We start from the raw sequence: 23,717 nt of genomic DNA on the forward strand, positions 1-23,717 counted from the left end.
TTGGTGGGCGGGAGCGGGGAAAACAAAAGGAGACGAAGGACGCATGCGTTTGGTGAGTCCCGGATTCTGGTGGGTTCTTCCGCTCAGGCTGGGTGAAGCGCTTCCGGGTCGCCGCCGGCGGTCGCCTCCCCGCGCGGTAAGTACAGAAGGAAGGCTGCGGCAGTCTCCTTGCCCCTTCATTCCTTCTTACCCCAGAGAAACCCATTTCCTTTGACCCGACTCTTCTGGAGCTCCATATTCAGAGTCCTTAACCCGTAAAGATCTCCAGCTCATTGGCCGCTTCCTCGAGACTAAGCCCCACCCCGTCACACAAGATCCGTCATTCATTGGTGTCACTTCCTGTCACCCAGGATTTCTTTCAGTTAATTGGTCCTACCCAAGCCCCGCTTTTTTAGCGTTTAGCAACCCTATAAGGCCAAATTTCTGTCTGAGTCCCGCCCCTACTTTCTTTCTGTTGGTCAGCTGCATGGTCATTATCGTAATAAGCAAAGAATGGGCGGTGGCTTTGCGGCGGTGGGTTGGGCTTTCGGAGCCAAGAACTCTGGCCTGTCAGTACCTCTTGGACAAGAGGGTGTTTGCCCTTGTGCCTATTACGAGGGTTGGAAAGCTGAGATATAGGGAAGGGCAGCGACTGGCCCTGGGTCGGTCAGAAAAATTAGGACAAAAGCAGGATCAGGCATCGATTCGTTTCTCCTGCTTATCTCTAGCGCTGGCCTGGATCCCTTTCACCGGGGAATTCTAAGCCCCGGCTCACTGTGTGACCTAAAGCCAGTCTCTGCCTGTCGCTGGGCCTCAGTTTGCCTGTCCTCAGTTTAATCCAAATTATCTGGCACTCCTAGTCGGCTCCTTTAGCCCTTCAATCAAAGCTGATTGTACTCTTATATGTTGGTTCATCCATTCAGTCTTCCATCTACTTACCCACTTATTTATGCCTCCTAGAATATCTTACTGAACCCTGCTTGCATATGCTTACAATCCCCCCACGCCGACATTTGGCTGTGATTCATTAAAGAGTTGGTTAGTGTCCTAAATTTCTGACACTGGGTAGGTGTGGTATGGATCATCATAAAGGGGCAAAAAAAAAAAAAAAAAAAAAAAAAATTTTAGTGTATAGAAGAGGTAGGGATAATTTCAGTAGAACCCTGCTACCTCTAATTTTGTATAATTTCATAATGCCAGTCTGCATTCTGGATTTCTGTTCCTACACTTGACTCCCATCCCCTCCCTCCTTGAACAGCCTGCAAACAGCTTTATCCATTATTTACTTAATTATCAGAGTAACTTTGAGAGTGGTATAATTGTTATTATCCCCATTTTACAGATGAAGACACTGAGGCCCAGAGAGGTTAAGTGACTCAGCCAAGGTCAAAGAGCTAGTAAGTGGTGGAGCCAGGACTCAAACCCAGGTCTGTCTGATTCCTAGTGGGGAGGGCTGCTTCCTTGGTATCTTCCACCCTATCCTTAAATCAAATTACAACCAAATAAAAATGAAAAGAAAACAAAACACATTCACTTGACCCTTTCCCTCAGTCTAGGAGCCATGTCCACATTGTTCCCCTCACTCTTCCCTCGTGTGACTGAGACACTGTGGTTTAATCTGGATCGACCCTGTGTGGAAGAGACAGAGCTGCAGCAGCAGGAACAGCAGCATCAGGCCTGGGTGAGTGAGTACTACTAGCACAGCACAGACAGAGACCCCCTTCAGTGGGCCATGACGGAGCCTTACTGTGGAGATCTGCCCAGGAAGAGCTTTCGCCCTGAGTTGGGAATAATCAGTATGGGAGCCAGGGAGCCAAGGTTTTTATCTTGGAGTACCCTAATTTACAGGGGGATCACGGGACTTCTGGGCCAGATTAGAGCCCAAGGTGCTGACACTCAGCCCAAGCTCTTTTCCCTAAAGCATAGGAAATAATTTTGACTATTAATTGAGGATCTAGCAGATGACACTTTCTAGGCTGGTAAGTCTCTCACTTCATCCTCAACATAATTATACGAGAAAACCAAGGCTCCGATAGTAAGTATTTGGATCAAGTTCATAAATGGCAGATGACAAGAAAGATACTGAATCTTCCCGAGAACTAGGAGGAAGCTTCTCCCCGACACATGTGGGTCTTCTTCTGGGTAGACTGGGCCAGTCCCATGCCCCTGACCTGCCCTACTTGGGCTTTGGCCTTGTTCCTCTATGCCTTTGCCCACAGCTCCAAAGCATCGCAGAGAAAGACAACAACCTGGTTCCTATTGGCAAGCCAGCATCAGAGGTGAGTGGCTTCAGCAGGTGGGGCCTTTGCGGGTCCCAGGGTAGACTGAGGGTCTGCTCTAATTCTGAATGTCCGGTCTCTGACCTAGAGCAGTTGTGGTTCTCAGATCTGGGTGAAGGCCAAAAAGGGGAGATAGAAGGGATGGGCACTGGGCCTAGCACTAAGGTCCTGCAGAACATGCACCAGCCTGCTATACTCAAGGAGGGCAGGGCTGGAGGGTGGGTCATTCATTGGCCCTAGAGAGAGGCTCCAAGTGGGTCAATTCTTGAACTGGTTCACGGAGGCCTGTAGGGCTTACAGGCTTTCTCCTGTCCACCAGCACTATGATGACGAGGAAGAAGAAGATGATGAAGACGATGAGGATAGTGAAGAGGACTCAGAGGATGATGAGGACATGCAGGACATGGACGAGATGAATGACTACAATGAGTCACCTGATGATGGAGAGGTCAATGAGGTAGACAAGGGGTATAGGGGAGGGCCTCTGTTCCTGGGCCCCTGCTCCTGACCCGATTGATGGCCAAGGGGTACAGAAACCCTGGATCCAGCCAGGGGCAGGATCTGGGGCTGAGGCTGGCTGAGGCCCCTCCGCACCCACACCCAGCCTCCTCTCCAGGTGGACATGGAAGGCAACGAACAGGATCAGGACCAGTGGATGATCTAGGTAGACAAGGCAGGGTGGCCTCAGGGAGATTCCAGGCCAGCCCAACCTACCCTGCATCCCAACCCCCAACCCCTGCCCACAGAACCAGCTGATGGCCCCAGTGCCTGAAAGTGCCCTTGGGTACCTCCTCAGTTGCTGCCAGGATCTGGTGTCCTTGGCCCCTCCCAGGCCATCAGTCTGCACTTGAAATCCCCAGGGCCTGAGCCCCACTTCACCTTCCTGGCCAGTACCTCACCCCTTGGTTGCCAGGTCTGGTTTCTTTCTAAGTTTCTTTAATAAAGACAAAGGAGTGATTTTCCCCCCATGTCTATTCCCTATTTGTTGGTAGGGCCCAGAGGAGTCCAGCATCTTCTCTTGGGCTTTGGGGAAAGGGCACTCAAGGGGTATCAGGCAAACCTAATTGGCCATGTGGGCCTGGGTTGGGGAAGGCCAGGGCATTCCTGGCCCTGGGCCCAGGGTTCTGTACCATTTCATCTGTCCCAGTGTGTATCCAGCTATTCCTGCAGGGCCTCTGACTCACTGTCTTCCGCTTCCTCTGATCCCACCCAGCATGGCATGGGTTGAGGATGAGAGGCTTTCTGAGGCCAAGTGCTGGGAGGCCCCTGGAGCTCTCCCAGCCAGCTTCCTTAGTATTAAATCTAAGAGAGAAGATTAAATCTTAGAGCAAGGCAAGGATTCCCTTGGAGTCACTCAGCAAATCAGTGACAGAGCTGGGTTGGGAGCTCAGGCTTCTTGCTGTCAGTCCATGGTTCTCTCTGGAAAGAGGGGGCCTAGTGAGACCAAGTGATCTGATAGAAGCTGACACTTCAGGTCAGTGTAGAGGCTGAAAGGGGTCAGAGGTGGGACGAGAGCCTCCCCAGCCCTAAACTCAGCATGTGTCAGGGCCCAAACAGGAAAGGGAGGAGATATTCTGAGGTCCTTGCTTGGGTGGGGGTGGGAATGGGAGTGGGAGTGGACATCAGTAAGTACCCCTGGGCATGGATCTCAGCCTGGTCCAGCATAGGTGAGCTGAGCTATGCCATCCTTAATGGCAGGGAAGTCTGGAAGGCCAGTGTGGTAGAGGCGGCAGCGGTAATGGCCACAGCTCTTAGCATATTGCAAGAAGCGGGGTGCACCAGGGAAGAGCACATGGTCAGCCAGCACAGTGGCACCTGCTGGCAGTAGTGCATGGGCTTCCAGCAGTTGTAGGTCCCTCAGGTAACATCGTGGCCGGTGTGCCAGGAGCACCAGGTCTGCCCGATTCAGCTGATGCTGGGTACGTAAGCATGGGATCACCTCCTCTGAGCTGCCCACGATGAGTTCTACCTGTAGGGGTAGGAGGAGCTGGATGTGAGGGTTGGGGGAATTGTTCTCTCACTGGAGACCCCACCAAGATCTGGCTTACTTCATGCCAGGTACTGGGTTAGCTCCCCACGAGTGTTCTGACATTTCCTCTGACCTCAGACCTCAAGAAGTCAGGATCAGTATTGTGATTTCCATTCTGCTTGTGAAGAAGCTGAGGTTCAGAGGATACATGCTTTGCTCAAGGTCACATAGCTAAGAAGAGGCAGAGTAAGAGTTGGACTCAAATTTGCTGTGTTCCAGAGACCTTCCTCTTAGCTGTTTCTTTTTCTTTTTTTTTTTTTTTAGAGATGGAGTTTTGCTCTTGTTACCCAGGCTGGAGTGCAATGGCGCAATCTCGGCTCACCGCAACCTCAGCCTCCTGGGTTCAGGCAATTCTCCTGCCTCAGCCTCCTGAGTAGCTGGGATTACAGGCACGCGCCACCATGCCCAGCTAATTTTTTGCATTTTTAGTAGAGACGGGGTTTCACCATGTTGACCAGGATGGTCTCGATCTCTTGACCTCGTGATCCACCTGCCTCGGCCTCCCAAAGTGCTGGGATTACAGGTGTGAGCCACCGCGCCCGGCATTAGCTGTTTCTTTTGTCATCCAGCAGAAAATAATGTGCAGATGACTTGGGACAGGAGAGCAGGAGCTCACACACCATCCAGCATCACAGTCCCCAGACTGGAGCTGCTTCCTTCTTAGATGGGAGTCCCTCACAAGGGATGCCTGGCTAGGGCAAGGCCTGGGGTGACAGAGAAGAGATCTGGTTGGGGAGATGGGAGGCTGACCATTCGCTCATCAAAGCCAGCCAGGCGGATGAGTTTTTCAGCCACTGCTGCTGTGCGTGGGTCCCGTTCCACAGTGAGAAGGCGACCCCCAGGGGGCAGGGCTCGGGCAATAAGCAGGGTAGAGTATCCACAGTAGGTTCCCAATTCCAGCACACAAGCAGGGGCCTTCTCCTCCACCAGCCGCATCAGGATCTGACCTATGTGGGGGAGATGACTGTTGCAGAAAACATGGGAGATGGATGCAGGGCCCCTGATAGAAAGAGATCTCAAATTCCCACCTGCCTCACTGCAGTTCTCAACCAGCTGGGGTCTCATCTGTCCCTTGTACCATAGCCCCAGCTGCCCTCCTGGTCCCCCCGTCTCCTCCAGTGTAGTCTTCACACCAGCCCTGAAATCTTTCCAACAAATCTGACCATATTACTCCTTGACTCCTGTGAGCTGAAGGCCTTTGGGATTGAACTTGGGATCCTCAGCCTGGCATTCAGGACCTTGGACCTTATCCTATTCTACCTTTCCAGGTTCCATCTCTCAGTACTTCCCACCTATGGCCTGTATCACAGCCATTCCAAACAACTGTGCCCAAAATCCATCATGCTGTCTCATTACTTCATGCCACATTTGTGTATGTGGTTGGCTTTTCCCTTCCCACCCCCATATCCATCTGCCTGGCCAACTCAAAACTAATCCTTCCAGACTCAGTTCAAATGTTGCTTTCTCTATGAGGTCCCAGGCAGAAACAACCACCCTATCTTTCAGATTTATGAAAAATCTCCATTAGAATTTGTAGTTTCGTTCCCCTTTTATTGCTTATTGAATATATTTGTGATCTTAGAATTGGATGAATTTCTGTTTTGTTTTTGTTTTTGTTTTTTAGACTGGGTCTTGCTCTGTTGCCCAGGCTGGAGTGCGGTAGTGTGATCATGGCTCACTGCTGCCTTGACCACCCAGGCTCAGGCAATCCTCCCACCTCAGCCTGCCAAGCTGCCAGGATCACAGTTGCTCACCACCACATGCAGCTCATTTTTTAATTTTTTGTAGAAATGGGGGTCTCACTTCGTTGCCCAGGCTAGTCTCGAACTCCTGGGCTCAAGTGATTCCCCTGCCTCAGCCTCCCAAAGTGCTGGGATTACAGGCATGAGCCACTGCACATCCAAACTTCTTAAATAAGACCCTAAAAGGATTTGTGCTGGGATTGAGATAAACAGGCAGACAGCTACCCTAAATGGGATGTGGAAGCCTCCATGGTGTGGAGAAGAAAGATGTGGACATAGATCATTACAAAGCTCTGGGTTATATGCTGAGATGGTTATTCCACTGTGTATTATGCTTCCTTTGAGGCCAGCATTTGTGGCTCATTCATCTGTGTGGCCTCTACCCCGCTCCCTGGCACCTAGCACATTCCTAATACAAAAGAGGTGGCAATAAATGTTCACTGAATAAATTACTTCATCCAAGCTCCTCATTTCCAGATGAGAAAAAGAGAAACCCTAAAAGAGGACCAATAACTTGCCCAATTCACCCAGTAAAGCAGCAATAGATCCCAAATCTTCCTTCATGAACTTAGGGGTACTTCCTGGAGCAGAAGGCTAGGAAACACTGACCTTTGACAGGCCCCATATGGCTCAAGTACTCGCAGTGGCTGCTCCAGTGGTCCAGAGTGGTGAGGATGTGGCCAGGGTCACCAGGCAGGGCATGGGTGAGTACGTAGCTGAAGGCCCGCTCCTCGATCCGCAGCCCTGACAGGCAGTCTCGGAGGCTCCGCAGCAAGACCGTGCGCACCAGCAATCGGAAGTAGTGCCGGTACCGCACCAGCAATGTTACCACCAGTGGCAGGAAGGCCAAAGCAATGGCAGGGGACATGGTCCCTACCTGAGCCCTGGGGTGGAGGGAGGTAGGGAGGGAAACCCACACTCACAATTTGCCTGTTACTTGTGTAGCCTTTGCCAGTAGCAGTTATTGTCCTTATATTTTATAAACCATGGCTCAGAAAGCCTATGTTTTTTGTCTAGAGTCACACAGAACTGGGATTTAAATCCAAGTTAGTATGATTCCAAGCCTGTGTACTTTCAAGGACTCCATACTGTCTATTTTCAGCACCCAGCCCCAAACCCTGTTCCCATCTTCACATTGTTCCCCTGACTTGTTTCGCTTTATCCCTGAAGTCACCCCTTCTTTAGGACCCTTTTTACTAGTTCCCCTCTGGGATATCTTCCCCCAACCCTGCCCCCTGCCTGCCAGGTCTCCTCTGACCATTGCTGTGTAGCAGGAGCACAGATTTGCAGTCAAAAACACCTTCACTATTACTGTGCTCTGCCTCAGTAAAAGGCAATCAAAATACTCCATAGGGTGTTAGGGTGAAATGTCCTCTTTCCCACTCCAGGACTCTCCTGCCTGCTCTTCCCTGCAGATAGGAGGAGTCTTTGATTCTGTAATAATTTTCAAGCCCTATCTCCTCTCCCTTGTATTCCCCTCTTCCGCTGTGCTGTCTCAGAATTCCCTTCACAAATGTGTACATACACATAACACACAGCACACATTTTCCCTCTACTCAGCTCTCCTCTCCAGGGCCCTATGGAGAATGGGCCTCTCCTCCCATGTCTTGGATCATTCTCTCCCTCATACAGATCTGACCTTGCAGGCCTTCTTGCAAGGCCCCTGGTGGTGGTGGGGAGTAAAAAAAGTAGGAGTGTATGGATGGGTGTGAATAGGTGAGTGATGCAGTGGCCTTGAACTGGTGTGCTTGGGAACCCACAATCCAGGGCCCTGCTTACCTGGGCTAGAGGCTCCTGCTTAGGGAAGACCAGAGCACAGGACAGGTGAGGGAGCCCTGGGCCTGCTGCGGGGGATAACCCTAAGGCGGGAGGCGACTGGCTTTCCATTATTCATGTTGAGGCTGCTGCTGTCACCTGAGACCTGCGGTTCAAGTTACCAGCCCCAGAGATGAGCTTGAGCTGCCTCCTACCCTTCAGGAACCTCGGAAGATTTACAGAACTTCAGGGTCTTGATTTGAGGGGTTTTAAGAGGTACTAGATCTGGTGACTTCTCCGACCCCTTGGATCAGAAGATGGGGCATGATCAGAAGATGGGGCATGATGTGAGCAAAGGTGATGGGGGTGACTGTAATATACTCATTGATATGCAAGTTTTCTGTAAGCAATGCCATGCCTTGGGCCACAGGTAAGAGTCAGAATCTGTTACTGTGCTCCAGGAACTCCAAGTTCGGTAGGTGAGATTGACCCGGGAACAGAGAATACAATATAGTGTGATCACTATTGGATATTTTATGACTATGGGGACTTGGGCTGTTTTGTGAACTGCAGCATATCCAGATATAACCGTTTGTGGCCCATAGTAGATCCTCATCAAATATTTGTTGATTCAATAAATGCATGAATCAACACTGGATGATTAAGCATAGGGAGCTGGACATGTCCAGAGAATGGGGTCAGAGAAGATAAACAGGAGGACATTGTACTGAGTCTTGAAGACAGCAGGCAGACCTGGTGGGGAGACAGTGTGTCAGGCTGCATGTGCAGAGTCCAGTAGATCAACCCGGAAACTGCATTATTTCTCTGTGTCCAGTGTAACACATTGCTTACCCCTCCACTCCTCACCCGTCCCAGGACATGGAGTGGGAGAGAGGTGTTAGGCTCTGCACGGCTTTGATATGTCGGACGGGTAATGTCCCTAAATAAGATTTGAGGGTAGCATATTTCACACCTGCGGGTGAACACCCAATCACATGCTCATGGACAACAAAAGGATCACTGTACAATCTTGAAGGACAGGCTTGGACCTGTGTTCAGGGCCCAAGGGAAGACATGGGAGGGTTTTAGGAAAAGAGAACTGATGATCAGCTTTGTGCGTTAAAGATAAAAGCCTGAAAGCAGAGAGGTCAGTGATGTGGCTTCTATCTCCTCCACCAGGATTTATGTCCGCTCCGTGTCAGCATGTGAAGGTAGTGTAAGGTCCCTTCTTCCTGTAAGTCGCAGATCCTCAGCCTAGGTGGACAACTCAGCTGAGCGATACACACACTGTGTTCCCCGACGTGGTACCGGTCACCTGGGTCCTCTGTGTGTGCACCCAGGCTGTCCGCTCTAGAAGTGGATCTAGGCCTGTATCCCACTCGCCCCTCGCATGGCATTTAGAAGGGTATTATGAGGGCATACGAAGGCATTTGGTACGAGTTTGCTCAATGGCCCAGAAAAGTCGCCTAGTGCCCACGCGAACGCGTAACAATTCACGACGGCTACTACTGCCAGTTTAAGAGACTGGAAAGATAAAGTCAGGTGATCCGCCCCTGCCTTTCCTCGTATCACGTGCCTGCGTGTCTGGTTACGCAGGTTTCGCCTTCCCATTGGTTGACAACGATCACGCGTTAGCGGGCGGGACCGGAAGCCGGGGTATTGACTGCGGCGGACAAGCGGCTCCGGGACCGAAGGGACGGGGGGAGGGAGTGGGTTGTTGCCTACGGGAGGCAGCCGCAGGTCATGTGACCGGAAGGGCTCCTGACGGACGCCGTCCCTCCTCGGCGCTGCCTGAGCGCCCGGCCCGACCCCGGCCATGGGGTGCTGCTACAGCAGCGAGAACGAGGACTCGGACCAGGTGCGGCCGCGGCAGGCGGGGCTCGGGAATGAGGGCTAAGACCCTGGGGCATGGGGCCCAGAAAGAAACCTGCGAAGGACGGGTAGTCGGACTGTAAGGCTCACTGAGTACGGAGGCCTGGAGGGGACAGATTACAGAGGAGACGCCAAGCCGGGCTCCTACCCCTATTAAAGCCCCAGCTTTCTAACAGTCCCCGTCTCGGGGTGTGCAGGCAGCCGCCTGTCCGGCTCGCTCCCACCAGTTCCGTTTGCTCCTACCTTCAAAACTTTACAGATTGAGGGATCCTCAGTTTAGGTCCCCGGGAAGCACTGCCTTCCCAGCTTCCTGTCTCTTCTGTATTAGTGAGATTTGCGAATCCCTTGTAGGGGTAGGTAAGCTGAGGCCCTGAGTTAGTCTGTCCTGAGATGAATCAGGAATTTGTGTATCCTCTTCGTCCCTGGGGTTGCAGAAGGAAGGTCGCTGCTAGTCTAGGGCCAGACGACGACTCTGGAAGTTGGTGGCCTTTGAGTTGGCCAATGAAGGATTTAATCGATACAATGAGGACATCGGGACATGTGGGAAGTTGTCTGGGAAGCAACAAAGAGGGTTTAGCTTTGGCTAGATTGTGGGAAAAGAGAAATGGAACAGGAAGTCCATTTGGTTCTGAGTTTGGCTTGCCTCAGTGCAGTCTCTTCCTGGGGCCTGAGGGTTCCTTTAGATGGAGACAGCCTGTTCTGAGAATTTGGCTGTAGATCTGATCCGTTTGAAGAAAGGATTAGACTTGAACAGTTTTAAATTCTCCATCTTCCCCTTACTGCATTCTCACTTCTCTCCACACTCGAATCCCTGCCCTGCCTGGCCTGACATTCAAGGACGAAGTCTCAAATTGCTGTCCACTCTCCTTTTTTGATTGTATCTAAGCCTGGATTCTGCATTTGAATCCAGGCTTAGATACAGTGGTAGACCTGAGAAAGTAGAAAGAGTTCAAGTAGCTCACAGTATAATGGGGGAGATGGCCATCGAAATAATTATGTCATTGGTACTGGGGAAGTAGTTTTTTCTGCAGTGAAGGTATTTTGGATTAAGGGCTTAGGCCTAGGAAAATGTCATTTGTATGGAAAGCAAGGGTGGCTCCTGGTTCTCAATTCTCCATACACCCAATGAACACATCTATCCTTTGCCCTGTGTTAGGCATGTGTCATGCCCAATACCTCTCACTTCACCTCCACCTTTTTGAGAAAGAGACAACAATAATCCTGCCTACCTGCAGAGCTGTGGCCTAGTGGGAAATTGTCCCTTAAAGCATAATATGGACTCTTGCAGGGAATGAGTCAAGAAGGATTAATGCCTTACGAGAAAGGATACCAGCTTCTAGTTGGAAGGGAGAGCTGGGCCTGCTGCTCTCCTGAATCTCTACTTTCTCCTTAGTGGGCTCTCATTTCTGTTTCTAACCCCCAGAGAAGGTGCTTAATCACTGCTAGGTGTTCTGAGGCTTCATGTAGCAGGGGCCATAACCATCCACCATCCCAGAGTCCCTCTTTCAGTTCTTGCCAGGCCCCTCGCCCACTCTCATCTGTCTTCTATCATAATAAAAAGAATTGCACAACACATTACAGTGTACAAAGGGTCTTCACATTTATCTAATTTAACTTGCCAGATATGTCATATTAGTGTGGGTAATGTCTATTTAAAGGTGAGGAAGAAGTTCAGAGAAGCTAAGTGATTTAGTCAAGCTGAAGTGCTGTAGCCCAGGTGTTGTGATGCCAAGCCGTGTACGTTATCCATAGGGCCAAGCTGTCTCAGCCATGCCCCTAGACCAGGTGGCCAGTCATGGGCAGGCTGCTGTGTATCTGTGCTAGGGCAGACAGTGAAACCCTGCCTCTTGGGTTACACTGACGAAGAGATGAATCTTGGTGTGACAAGCCTACCCCATGCTCCAGTCGTACTTTGGGAGTTGGGTGATATTTGTTTACTCTAAAGGGGGTAGGTAGCATGACCTCTTAAGTCTAGATTTCAAGAAAACAGCCTTGTTCTTCACTTGATCTTAGCTAAAAGGCTGAGAAGTGATCAACTAACCTTGAATAACCCGATAGGGAAGAGACTACCCTGTCCTGCAGGAAGATCTGTCTGAAGTGGAGCTGGGAGGACAGACATAGGAAGCTAACTTGGGCCTCATTAAGGAGCCAGCTTTCCTTAGAAATACATGGTTTTATATTTGTCAAACATTTTGTCTTTGTCTCTTTAATACTGAACCTATGTTTTAGGGAGGAAGGGTGTCTGGGAGTTTAGAGGTGATGGGACAAAGCCCACAGCTTCTGTCCCTTGCTGCTGGGAACTGGATCAAATTGCCTGAGGACACTTGGCCAACCTGGGCTTGAGAAAGAAGAGTAAGGTGAAAAAGCTGGGCCTGCCTAAGCAGGGCAGGAGGAAGTGGCCCTCTACAAGGAGGGTTGTGGAGTTTGGGGCAGGGGAGCTGGAGCCTGCAGCAGGAAAGACTGAGGAACTGAGGCCCAGAGGGAAGTGTTGAGGAGTCTGGCACTGAAGGTTGGTGAGTCAGCATTAGCCACGATGTCCCCCTGGGCCCATCCTTGCTTTGTCCAGGGCACTCTTGCTCTTTATAGGTTGGATAGATATGCAGCAGGTGTTTGTTTGTTTGTTTTTTCCCCCAATTTACAGCTGATACAGCCAGCAAGGATTTGCAGCTGATGGGCTCAAGGCAGGGTCAAATCCAGAAATACTACAGTAGATAGAACAGGGAACTAAACCAGGACAAGAAGTAAGACCAAACCAGTGAGGAAGCTTGGTTTGGTCTTAACGTTATTTCGGGGGGTTGTGATTATCAGTGTAGATCAGCAGTAACAGGGCTGCTGAAAATTTACAGGGGTTACTCAGGTGGTTTAACAAGGGAGGGAACAGCTCCACTGTTTGTTTGTTTTTGAGATGGGGTCTTGCTCTCTTGTCCAGGCTGGAGTACAGTGGCACAATCCTAGCTCACTGCAGCCTCTAACCCTGGGTTCATACAGTCCTCCCACTTCAGCCTCCCAAGTAGCTGGGACTACAAAGCTCACACCACCAAGTCCAGCTAATTTTTTTTGTAGAGATGAGGTCTCGCTTTGTTGCCCTGGCTGGTCTCAAACTCTTGGACTCAAGCAGTCCTCCTGCCTTGGGCCTCCAAAGTGTTGGGATTATAGGTATGAGTCATCACACACGGCTACAACTCTACTGCTCAGATCAGGATACACCATGTACACTCAGTTTGGTTCTTGGAGTCACATACAAAAAGAGCACCAGAGCACAGGAGGATGAACACCTTCGAAGGGACCTGCCTTCAAGAAGGGAGCACACTTGTACTGTGTGACCCAGAGCTGGGCTGAGATTCTTGCCCTGACATAATCTGAGAAATGGCCATGGAGAGGTTGGGCTTCTTTCCCTTGGGGCCTAGGGCCTTGTCTGGACTCGTCAGGGCTTCCATCTTGGAAGCAAACAGCTTTGCTGGGGAGGGCCTGGTGCTGGGGAATGAGGAGGGCTGTTCCTGGGCTCTTGACTTGCACGATTCCCCCTCTAGATCCCTCTGCTTTGCTATGTCTCAGGTCCTCTGTCTTCCAGCCTCTAGTATTCTTTCTCTGCCAGGTTCTAGACTGTTTTTCAAGCTCCAGGGCTGTTGCCGACTACCTGCTTTGTGCCTCTGTCCATTTTTTTCAGGGCCTCTAGGACTGCCTGGTTCCACTCTTGTTTAACAACAACTCAACTGAGCTCCCAACGATAGGCAGGAACTGAGTGTTACCTGGCATTCCATAAAGCTGGGCACTCTGGATATTCCTTATAGAAATATTTTTGGTGTTTTAAGGTCAGAGCTGGGCGGAGGGTAGTACCCATGACAGGCAGGATCTAAGGGTTCTGGGACTGACTTCTCTCCCATGGCCTCTTCTAGGACCGAGAGGAACGGAAGCTGCTGCTGGACCCTAGCAGTCCCCCTACCAAAGCCCTCAATGGAGCTGAGCCCAACTACCACAGCCTGCCTTCCGCTCGTACAGATGAGCAGGCCCTGCTCTCTTCCATCCTTGCCAAGACAGCCAGGTAAGTGTCAGAGCACCAGGCCTCAGTCAGAGTTTCTCTATCCATATTAAAGGCTGGGATACAGGGAGCCAGGCTCAGGACATGGTGGATAGGACAAGGTCACTGGGGAGAGGTGCCTCCATGTCTAGCCCTGCTCCAGTAGGCAGGAAGGAAATTGGCGTCAGATAGCCCTGGAGTTGGTACCTAGCACTGAGTCCTGTTTGTCCTTCTCGGAAGCACCTGTCATGTCATCTCTGTCTCCTCTACCCACAGCAACATCATTGATGTGTCTGCTGCAGACTCACAGGGCATGGAGCAGCATGAGTACATGGACCGTGCCAGGCAGTACAGGTGAGCACCTGGCCAGTGTTGGTCCCTAAGGCTACTTGGGCTCCTACCTTCCATCACTGTTCCGGCGTTGGAGCCTGGCCCCTAGTCCAAGCTTCTTATTTGGGTGCAGTCCTGAAGACTGACCACAGAACACTTGATCACTTGGGTGCTTCAGTAGATATTCATGTCAGCCCTGTTTACCCTGTGACATTCTTGAGGGTGCTGAGACCAAGGGAGGTGGGCCTGGAGTGAGTCTGTGATAAGCTGAGACCTCCCCTGTGCGATACCTGCCCCCTCGGCACCCTGCTTCTCTGGCTTGAGGGAATGAGGCTTACCTGGGCTGGGCAGGGCAGACTGTGGCTTAACTGCGTACCCCCATCCCCTCTCTCTTGGTCAGCACCCGCTTGGCTGTGCTGAGCAGCAGCCTGACCCATTGGAAGAAGCTGCCACCTCTGCCATCTCTTACCAGCCAGCCCCACCAAGTGCTGGCCAGCGAGCCTATCCCATTCTCCGATTTGCAGCAGGTGAGACACCCCTCGCCTGTCCCTGCCCACCCTTCCCACACTGCCCAGGGTATGGCAGAGGGTTCACCCACCCTGCCTCACAGGAGGTAGGGAAAGTGGAGTTAGGGAGCCCGGTAGCCTTGTGGGCCTCAGCTCCCTCCCACCTCATTCTCTTTAACTTTTAATGTCTTTCCTATCTCCTCCCCCCAACCTTTGTTCTTTTCCTTCTGTCTCTCCCACCCCTCTTTCCCTTTTCTTCCTGTCCCTGATCATTCCCTCCTTCTCCTTCATCACCATCTAATCCCCCCCTCCCCTTCTTTCCTGATTGCCCTCCTCACCTGTCTCTGTTCCTCTCCTCCCTGGCCCCTCTCTGTCTTAGGTCTCCAGGATAGCTGCTTATGCCTACAGTGCACTTTCTCAGATCCGTGTGGACGCAAAAGAGGAGCTGGTTGTACAGTTTGGGATCCCATGAAGAGAGGGGTCCTTGGACAGCTCTTCTCCTCTCTTCATCCCATCTCTGCCCCAACCCCCTGGCCCCCAGCCTCACTGTGGCTTATATAGTACCCTAACCTGCTACTAATCACAGAGAAAAATGTGAAGAAGGAGAAGAGCAAGGCTAGAAGCCTGAGCAAGTGAGGGTAGAACCTTTTGGGACTGGCCTTTGAAGCCCTGGCCAGGGATGGGGTTGGGGCCAAAAGGACAGGGCCTGGTATGTCTTCATCGTCATTGAGAATGTGAAGATACCAATCTGGGTGGGGGGTGATCACCAGGGGACCTAGGGAGATCCCCTTCCCACCCTCTCTCTTGGCCTCAGAGTCACTCCTGCCCCCTCTCCCTGACTTGGTGCTCACATGCACCTCACTAGGGTTTGTGACCAGGGTCTGGATGAGCTTGAATTGGAATGAATTGAGTTTGTATTTCTAGAACCCTGGGTTTTTACATGTTTGGTCTTTTTTTGTTTTGGTTTGTCACCCTCGATAAAGGAAGTATATTCATCCAAGTGCTGTTTCTGGCCCCTCTATCCTACCCATTCTACTTTTGAATACTCAGGTCTATGAGAGTGAGATGGGGGGAAGGAAGCATCTTCCAGGGGCACTGAAGATTAATCCAGGAGATAAGGGTTTAGGGTATCAGCTCTTAGCTGAGACCTGGCTTGGGCTAACCTCAGATTGGATGAGACTGTTCTTGTGTTTTGTCCAGTGATGATGGGAACACTGTCAAAGCTGAACAGACCTGAATGTGAGGCAGCTTTGACTCTTGGGGCCCTGCCTTAGACTCAGTGGAATTACCAACAGCCCCTGGGGGGTGAAGGGAGACACTAGTGGTGTTGGGGGTGGGGAGTGAAAGCGGACCAGGCTCTGCTGGGAATATCTAATATGGAGTCAGTAAACATGTTTTTTAAGCAGAAGATTCTTTTTATCAAATAAAATCTTAAGCAGAATCCCAACATATAAAATATAGAATGGAATTACTTTGATCTGGTTGAAGTAGAGGCTGCTTTCAGAGATCATAGCCCATCTTCTTGGCCTGTCATGGAGGCCTATGAGGCATCTCCACAGACCCTGGTACTCTGTGAAGAGTTTGGAAATTACTGATCTACTTTAGCTCCCAAATCTCTAAGCTGAAGAGTGTTACAAAGAGGCCCAGAGAATTAGAGAAATTTTCCAAGGCTGTGTGGTAAACCCAGGTCTCCTATGTCCCAGGCCAGCAGGCCTTTCCCTCCATTGCCTCCCTTTTTCAGCAAAATAAGACTAGAGCTGGCCAGCCGTGGCTTATGCCTGTAATCCCAGCACTTTGGGAGGCTGAGGTAGGCAGATCACCTGAGGTCAGGAGTTCGAGACAAGCCTGGCCAACATGGCAAAACCCTGTCTCTACTAAAAAAAAAAAAAAAAAAAAAAAAAAAAAAAAGCCAGGCGTGGTGGTGTGCGCCTGTAATCACAGCTACTGGGGAGGCTGAGGCAGGAGAATCTCTTGAACCTGGGAGGTGGAGGTTGTAGTGAGCCGAGATAATGCCACTGCACTCCAGCCTGGGTGACAGAATGAGACTCCGTCTCAAAAAAAAAAAAAAAAAAACTAGAGCTACCTGCAGTTGCCTGCTCAACAGCTCAAATCATTTATTGTCAAACCATGCTGTCTATCATCAGGCCTTTAGGACTGCTAGGGTCCTTGGAGCCTCAGAGTATGTTCTGCTTGATCCGGGCCTTCTTGGGCTTGATGTTCATGCGTTTCCAGACTTCAGCTGTGGTGCGGTCTGCTTTGGTGACCCCACTGAAGTCGAATGTGGTGATACGGGGCAGGGTGCACAGCACATACTGCCTGTGGGGAAGACTCAGGCTGGGGGCCAGCCCCTCCCCCACCACCAGAATCCCCTTCCCCCTCCACCAGTTGCTGTTGTCTTCCCTGACTGCAAGGAATGGGGGACTTGAGCATAGTTTGGGGAAGATTAGGTTTATCCTGACTGATAGCAAGAAATGCTTAAAGGTCTGCTACTCCCTTCCCAAGTCCAAGTATGGCAGAAGAATGGTCTTAAATTTCTTGGTTCTCCTCCTCCTTTCCCTTAGGGGAGCCCAGCTAGACCCTACCTCCAGGGGCAGGGCACTTACCTATACCCCTTCTCTTCCTCCATGGGGTTCCCATGGAGTGTCAGGCTCCGGAGTCGAGGAAGGACAGCCAGCTTATTTACTTCCCCCAGGCGCTGGATGCTGTTGCCGTGAAGATAGAGGACACTCAAGTTGAAGAAAGTTGTTAGGACCTGTTGGGGAAGGGAACCAAAAGCCAGGCTAGACAGGACCCTGATTCTATGCTCAGGCCTGACTGGTGGGCAGAAAAGGAAGAATGTAGGGAGCAACCTGCCCTCCCCAGCCATACTGTATGATTCTAACCTATGTTTATTTACCTTTTTTTTTTTTTTGAGTCAGACTCTTGCTCTGTCACCCAGGCTGGAGTGCAATGGCATGATCTCGGATCACTGCATCCTCTGCCTCCTGGGTTCAACTGATTCTCCTGCCTCAGCCTCCCAAGTAGCTGGGACTATAGGCACACGCCACCATGCCTGGCTAATTTTTTGTATTTTTAGTAGAGACGGGATTTCACCGTGCCAGCCAGGATGGTCTCGATCTCCTGACCTCGAGATCCACCTGCCTCGGCCTCCCAAAGTGCTTGGATTACAGGCGTGAGCCACCATGCCCAACCTTATTTACCTTTTAAGAGATACAGGGCCTCACACTGAAAAGGAGCTGTGATCTGAGGTCAGCAGTATGGGCGTGGGTACCAGCACTGCCACTGACATGCCTCTCCTGCCTCTCCCTGAGCCTTAGTTTCCCCTTATGAAGACCTTTCCAGCTTTGGTGATTTACGATTCTATCACAGCAAGTGACAGGAAGACTGAGTATCATGCTAGGCACATAAGAAGCTTTTAAAATATTGGTTAAATTGAGAACACCACACCAGAGGAATAGTTTCCAAGTCATGCTCCAGTTCCTTTCTCCTCTTAGGGATTCTGGACCAGAAAAGGCCAAACTTTATTTCCTAAAACTTGAATCTGAGTTCACAGAAAGTAAGTGCTGTACTTTTACTGCCTACCTTTTCCACAGGAAAACCCAGCACAGGACACAGTGGGTGCCCAGTGACAGTACAATTTTACTTCAGCCTCTGATGTACTAGTTGTTTGTTAGTTTTCATGTATTTTCATTCAGTCCTTCCCCATTGTTCAGACAAGAGGCTGCAATTTTGAGAGGTTATGTAGCTTGCTCAAAGTCACAGTAAGAGGCAAACCCAGGATTTGAACCTACATCTGTCTGACCCCCCAGCCTGTGCTTTGCACTGCACCATGCTGCCTCACTACTTCCTTGATAACATGTAGGAGTGGAGTGGTTGAGGGCTGAACAAAGTGGCTTCAGACACTTTGACTGGAACAGAGAGACAGTCTGTTCCAGGCTTCAGCTACTTTGTTCAGCCCCCAACCTCTCCACTCCTACATGTTATCTAGTCTCCCCTACTGGATTCCTAGGGGTAGGAACTCACAGGGTCAATGGAAGTCAGGTCATTAAAGGACAGGTCGATCCAGGCCAGGTTCTCTGGGTGCTTCAACAGCTTTGAAGCCACCTGGTTGAAGTCTCTCAGATCATTGAGAACATTGTTGTTCAACCACAGGGACTGCGTCAGTGATTTCCCTGACTTTGAACGCTTCAGTGGTCGTAGCCCTGTCCTTGGCTCCTCATTTACCAGATCTGTGGGGACAAAGTGAGACTTGCGTATGTCATCTTTGCTTTTCTGGCCTTAAGGAGTGAGAAGGGATAGAGCTGGAACGATTAGCCATCCAAGCTGTAGCTGGAGGGTCTGGAAGAGCCACAGCCCTGTGCTTGAGTCTAGTGCAACCTTGTCCCACAGCTTCCAGCAATCAGTAAAGTTTAGACTAAGGTCCAGAGACTTCTATTCCAAATTCTTGGCTTTCCAGGTCATATGGACTTCTCATGTCTACTGTATCACTGGGTCTTTTGTATACCAAACCTGTGTGGGGTTGAGGAAGACTTAAGAACCAGAATTGTTGGGCTTGAACTGAGAAGATGATAGCACAAAATCCTGAATTAACTACTGGTAAAGCCTATAGAACTCACTTCAATGGAATACACTCTGGTATCTCCCCTCTTTGCATTAATGTTGAGTACCTACAGTATGCCAGGTAGTGGATATACAGTGATGAATAAAATCAGAGTCTGTTCCAGGCTTTGTATGAATAACAGGGAAGAGAGTAGACATCTGTGCCTTGGAGGAGTTTATATGGGCAAGATGGGAGCAAGCTGGCAATGTGGTGTGGTAAGTGCTATATAATAGTTGTAGCAGCACAGAAGAGAGGCTGTTGACCCAGTGTGGGCGCTCAGGGAAGTTTCCCAGGGAAGGTGAAGCCTAAGCTGAATCTCAGTGGATTAGGAGATGTTTATCAGGCAAAGAAGGGTAAAACGGCAGGGAACAGCATGAAGAAAGGTATAGAGGTACAGAATAGTGGGGGTTGGGGTGTGTGTGTCTGTTTGCCTGCACAAGTGCTTACACATTGCACAAGGGGGACGAAGAGGGAAAAAAGAGGCAGGAGTCCAGTCAAAAGTCTTGAATGCCAGACTAAGGATTTTGGGCTTTACCCTGTAGGTGAGGGGAAGGCACTGGAGCGTTTAAAGCAAATGATTCAAATCTTTTATTTCAGAAAGATCACTCTGAAGCTTCAGTGTGGAATATGGATTATAGGGAGTGAGTTGGACCGAATGACCAATTTGGCTGTTTGAGTCATCCAAGCAAGACATGAGAGGGACCTACAATCAACATAATTTGGTTGACTGGATGTAAAGGTAGAAGAGTATTAAAGAGTGGTGGCCAGTTGTATTAACTGGTAAGAAATTACAGAAGGAGAAACAGCATTGGGAAGGGCAGTTTGGAGATGAAGGTCAGAAGCTCAGGAGACACAGACTTGAGAATTGTTAGCATAGAAGGCATACAAGTTAGGGAAAGAGATGAGATTCCTCAGGAAGAGTGAGAGTAGAGAAGAAGGTCAGGGAGGAAGAAGAGTTCATTAGAAAAGTTAAACAATCAGGGAAGGACAGGGAAAATCAGGAGAGAACAGTCTCTAAGATGTTCTGGGAGTCAGTAGTTTATAGTAGTTAGTTCCAGGGAGGTAAGGACTGAAAAGTAATTCTGGCAACTTAGAAGTCCCTGATAACCTTGGTAAGGGCTGCTTCAGTGGAATGGCAGGGGCCTAGGGGTAGAAGCCAGATTGCAGTGAGTGAGTCAAGAGTGAATGGAGGCTGTGTTCACACCTGTAATCCCAGCACTTTGGGAGGCCAAGGCAGGAGGACTGCTTGAGCCCAGGTGTTTGAAACCAGCCTGGGCAACATTGTGAAATCCCTGTCTCTACCGAAAACAGAGTGAATGGATATAAGCAGTTAACATAAACAACATCCTCAGAAAGCTTGGCTGAAGAGGAGAGGATGATGTTAGAACCCAGGTGTATGGAACACCCCAAACCCTCACTCCCACTTTTTTTTCCAAAATGAGGTCCAGAAAGAGGGCGGGCTTTGTTGCCCAAGTTCAAAGTCATAGAGTCACAACCAGATGCCAGATCTGGCTGAGGTAGCTGTATTTTTCCCACTGCCCCTAAGCCTTTGGTTCCCTAGATCCACCTCTGGGAAGGAAGTGTTTAGTATTTGCTGAAGCTAGCTGGCTTTCTTCACTCTCCCTTCGCCCTTCCACCCCCTCTCCTCCTCCTCAGCTGCAGGTCAGGCAGCATCCACCAGATGGCTCTCTGCCTTAGTCCTAAAGTGAGCAGTACCCACAGTTAGGGCCTGAGGTTGCAGGAAGGTACTGGAACAGAGTACCCCAGCTCATGAATTCCTAATCCTGCCTCCCTCTCCACACCTCCTGAGAACGCTGAAACAAAATAACACAGATGAGTAGAAATTAAGGTCAAAATAACCCCACATGAACTAGCGCCCCATGTGATAAGGTAGCAGCTTGGGGAATGCCAAGCATAGGCTGGAGGCTGAGCTCAGAGGGAACCACTGGTGGGATGGAGTTACCTAAAACTTGATGCTGGCTAGAGCTGGTCTTATGGATGGAGTGGCGTATCCGGGCTGCCACAGGTTGCAGCTTTTCTCAAGATTCCACCAACACACTACACTGCCTAACAATCTGTTCAGGTTCCTTGTTCAGAGTAGGCCAAGGCAAGTCTAGAAGCTGGACCACAAATATCAATGCTTTGAGAATTGGGGAGCGTTTAGCTCTGGGAAGATCTAGGGAAACCATGTTCCTATTTTCCTTTCTCGGAAAGTCTGCCATGTAGGTGTTTCCATGTGTCAGAATGCAAGTCAGTTTGATAGACTTCCTTGTGTCATCCCTTAACCACAAACTGGAAGGGGATGGTAGGTGTGTGTGGTGGGGGACTTCCTTAAGACTAGCTTTGTGAAAAGTTAGAGGAGGACTTGGGTTGGTGGTAGCACAGATTAGATGGCTTCCAAAGGCACTGCCATTTCAGATTCTGGAATAATTATTCATTCAGCAAATAGTGTGCCAAGTACCCCCAAACTCTATTGTATCCTTTAGTTCCAGCTATAAATAAGTGTTTCAGAAGCTCTGGGGAATCTCAAGGGACTCTGACCTTTTGGGGCTTTCATGTGCCTCTCACACACCTAGCAAGGAGCACAATACCTGGCAAATACATATGACACACAAACGTATATACACACACATACATGTGTGTATATACACACATATATACACACGTATATACACACACATACATGCGTGCGTACACACACATACAAACATGTATGTACGCACGCATACACGTGCACATGTGATTGCTTAATAGTAAGTGCTCAGTAAATACTGAACAGTTGAATGATGGATGGGGCATCTGCACTGATTATGTTTTGTGGTGTAGAGCTACCCTTGGTACTACTTGTCTCCCAATTCTGAGGACTCCATAGAGGGCAGAGCTACACCTCCTCCCTCAGAGTTAGAAATTCCCATGATAGGTAGGAGGTAACTTCCCTTCCACCTCTGTCACTTCACCTGTCTTGGAGATAGCTATTATTGCAGCTAAAACCCGTTGTGAAACATGGACTACATCAAGCAGAAATGATGCAGTGCATAGTAAAGATCACAGTAGGTGGTTGTGTGCTCGTGAGAGAACAAACGTGAGTTACCATTGTGGCTGATGATAACCCAAGTAGACCCTAAGCCCAATCGAAGACTGGTGCTATTTGCCAGCTTCCTGAGCTTAAAGGTGGTGGTTACCAATTGCCTAAGAGAAGACTAAAGCCAAATAATAGGTCTAAGATAGTGGATGTTAACATGTATTCTGTGAGGACAGATGTACTGATGCTTTAATGAAAGACCAGATAACAAAAGCCAGGGATGACAGAACTTCCCAAGGAAGAATGGGTGACTCATTGGGAATATGACATTGCTGAGAGCCTCCTTATGTTCCCTCCCGAAGGGACTAGCTGCCCATTTACAAAGACATTGAATGGCAAAATGGGAGTGAGTGTGGGCAGTGTTGGAACCTGCAATAAGTGTGGGTGATGATGGAATAAACTTGGACATGGCTGGAATGAGTGTAAGAAATTTGTCAGTTAAGTATTTAAACTGGAAAGATGCCAGTTTGTTGATAAGACCCCACGTGTTTAGCCAGTCAGAATAGACTTGTGTCTGCGGACAGAGGAGAAGGGTTCTGCCTACTTGCTGGGGACTTCACAGCAGCCTGTGTTTTCCTCCTGTCTTCAGGTAAAAACAGGAAAATAAAATTATTGGCTGATAGACTGGCTTCCCAGTTTTCTTCCACTTGACTTTCCTGCTGTAGCCTGGCTTCTTTTAAAGATGATCAAGGCTGGGTGTGGTGGCTCATGCCTGTAATCCCAGCACTTTGGGAGGCCGAGGCAGACAGATCACCTGAGGTCAGGAGTTTGAGACTAGCCTGGCCAACATGGTGAAACCCTGTCTCTAAAAAAAAAGAGATTAGGATTCTCAATTAAAAAAAAAAAAATGATCAAATACTGTGATAGCCCCCTTTTTCCTTTCAGATTTGCATTCAAAAAAAACAAACTGGGCACATGTTCTCAGGATCTCCTGGGGCTGTGTCAAGGGGAAAAACAAAACAAAGGACAAAAATAAACTCTCACCCCACCTCCAAAAGACAGTAACAACACATCTGCAAGCATATGGGAAGAATCTCTTGTAGAAGATTATGGTTTCTCCCTAGGGACCACCCTGGACCTGCTGCCTTAAGTGAGTGGAGTGCTGTGCTCTGGGGGCTGACCTTGAATGATCTGAATGCTTCTGAAGGAGTAGTCAAGAGGGGGCTCCTGTACCCAAGTGTTCATATAGTCCTGCTGGTTCATAGTTCAGGCCATCATTCATCAGGTGCAACCATGTGCCCTGGGAGTCCGGGTTCAGCCTGGGAGGACAGAGAAAGACTGGTGTTTCAAGTACACTTGCCTTCAGTTTCCCTATAGCCCTCGATCCCTGCTTTCTATCCTCTACTACTCTAGGCCTGCCTAATTGCATTTCCATTTTAAGATATTAATCACTGTTCCTCGCGTGTATAGAGCACTTTCTCTTCTCAGAGCACTTTCATATCTCTTAGAACTCATTTGAGAGTTGTAACACCCATTTCTTTGTCTGGAAAATGCCAGGCGAAGAAACCCAAGGGGTAAAAGGACT

General features: G+C 49.7%; 3 protein-coding genes and 1 pseudogene across 6 annotated transcripts in view; 2 read left to right on the plus strand and 2 right to left on the minus strand.

The window, feature by feature from the left end:
• Window positions 1-3,220, plus strand: ANAPC15 (anaphase promoting complex subunit 15). Of its 4 annotated transcripts, none has more exons than XM_003923416.4 (6): window positions 1-136; window positions 1,322-1,406; window positions 1,531-1,660; window positions 2,199-2,258; window positions 2,578-2,715; window positions 2,875-3,220. In XM_003923416.4, exons 3-6 carry the CDS (start codon window positions 1,541-1,543, stop codon window positions 2,920-2,922), a joined length of 366 nt encoding a protein of 121 aa, XP_003923465.1. In that variant the 5' UTR covers window positions 1-136; window positions 1,322-1,406; window positions 1,531-1,540; the 3' UTR covers window positions 2,923-3,220. The 4 variants fall into 4 exon arrangements, with proteins under 4 accessions (XP_003923465.1, XP_010332577.1, XP_010332578.1 ...); XM_010334275.2 differs by having other exon boundaries at window positions 1,536-1,660; XM_010334276.2 differs by having other exon boundaries at window positions 1,322-1,376.
• The window catches only part of LOC101053484 (transmembrane O-methyltransferase), a 26,847-nt gene continuing 6,344 nt past the window's right edge, over window positions 3,215-23,717 (minus strand). Inside the window, 9 exon segments of the mRNA XM_074400993.1 lie at window positions 3,215-4,227; window positions 5,038-5,234; window positions 6,639-6,913; window positions 7,809-7,864; window positions 9,121-9,125; window positions 10,122-10,126; window positions 17,114-17,262; window positions 18,534-18,739; window positions 23,314-23,451. Coding sequence (XP_074257094.1) covers window positions 3,907-4,227; window positions 5,038-5,234; window positions 6,639-6,913; window positions 7,809-7,864; window positions 9,121-9,125; window positions 10,122-10,126; window positions 17,114-17,262; window positions 18,534-18,739; window positions 23,314-23,395 — 1,296 coding nt within the window. The 5' untranslated portion in view covers window positions 23,396-23,451 and the 3' untranslated portion in view covers window positions 3,215-3,906.
• LOC120364850 (small nucleolar RNA U13) lies at window positions 8,706-8,802 on the minus strand (annotated as a pseudogene).
• LAMTOR1 (late endosomal/lysosomal adaptor, MAPK and MTOR activator 1) lies at window positions 9,418-15,912 on the plus strand. The gene is made up of 5 exons (XM_003923414.3): window positions 9,418-9,642; window positions 13,553-13,698; window positions 13,951-14,028; window positions 14,405-14,531; window positions 14,890-15,912. The coding sequence occupies exons 1-5, from the start codon at window positions 9,601-9,603 to the stop codon at window positions 14,980-14,982; spliced, it is 486 nt and encodes a 161-aa protein (XP_003923463.1). The 5' UTR covers window positions 9,418-9,600; the 3' UTR covers window positions 14,983-15,912.

Source organism: Saimiri boliviensis, chromosome 6 (genome assembly GCF_048565385.1).
Source record: "Saimiri boliviensis isolate mSaiBol1 chromosome 6, mSaiBol1.pri, whole genome shotgun sequence".
In the NCBI taxonomy this organism is placed as follows: Eukaryota; Metazoa; Chordata; class Mammalia; order Primates; family Cebidae; genus Saimiri; species Saimiri boliviensis.

What these genes read in the sequence shown, in the direction of transcription:
- ANAPC15 (XM_003923416.4), top strand. Translation starts at nt 1,541, where the DNA reads ATGTCCACATTGTTCCCCTCACTCTTCCCTCGTGTGACTGAGACACTG. An exon ending in AACAGCAGCATCAGGCCTGG is followed by an intron (nt 1,661 to 2,198) that starts GTGAGTGAGTAC and finishes CTTTGCCCACAG; the next exon opens with CTCCAAAGCATCGCAGAGAA. An exon ending in TTGGCAAGCCAGCATCAGAG is followed by an intron (nt 2,259 to 2,577) that starts GTGAGTGGCTTC and finishes CCTGTCCACCAG; the next exon opens with CACTATGATGACGAGGAAGA.
- LAMTOR1 (XM_003923414.3), top strand. Translation starts at nt 9,601, where the DNA reads ATGGGGTGCTGCTACAGCAGCGAGAACGAGGACTCGGACCAG. An exon ending in ATCCTTGCCAAGACAGCCAG is followed by an intron (nt 13,699 to 13,950) that starts GTAAGTGTCAGA and finishes CTCTACCCACAG; the next exon opens with CAACATCATTGATGTGTCTG. An exon ending in GACCGTGCCAGGCAGTACAG is followed by an intron (nt 14,029 to 14,404) that starts GTGAGCACCTGG and finishes TCTCTTGGTCAG; the next exon opens with CACCCGCTTGGCTGTGCTGA.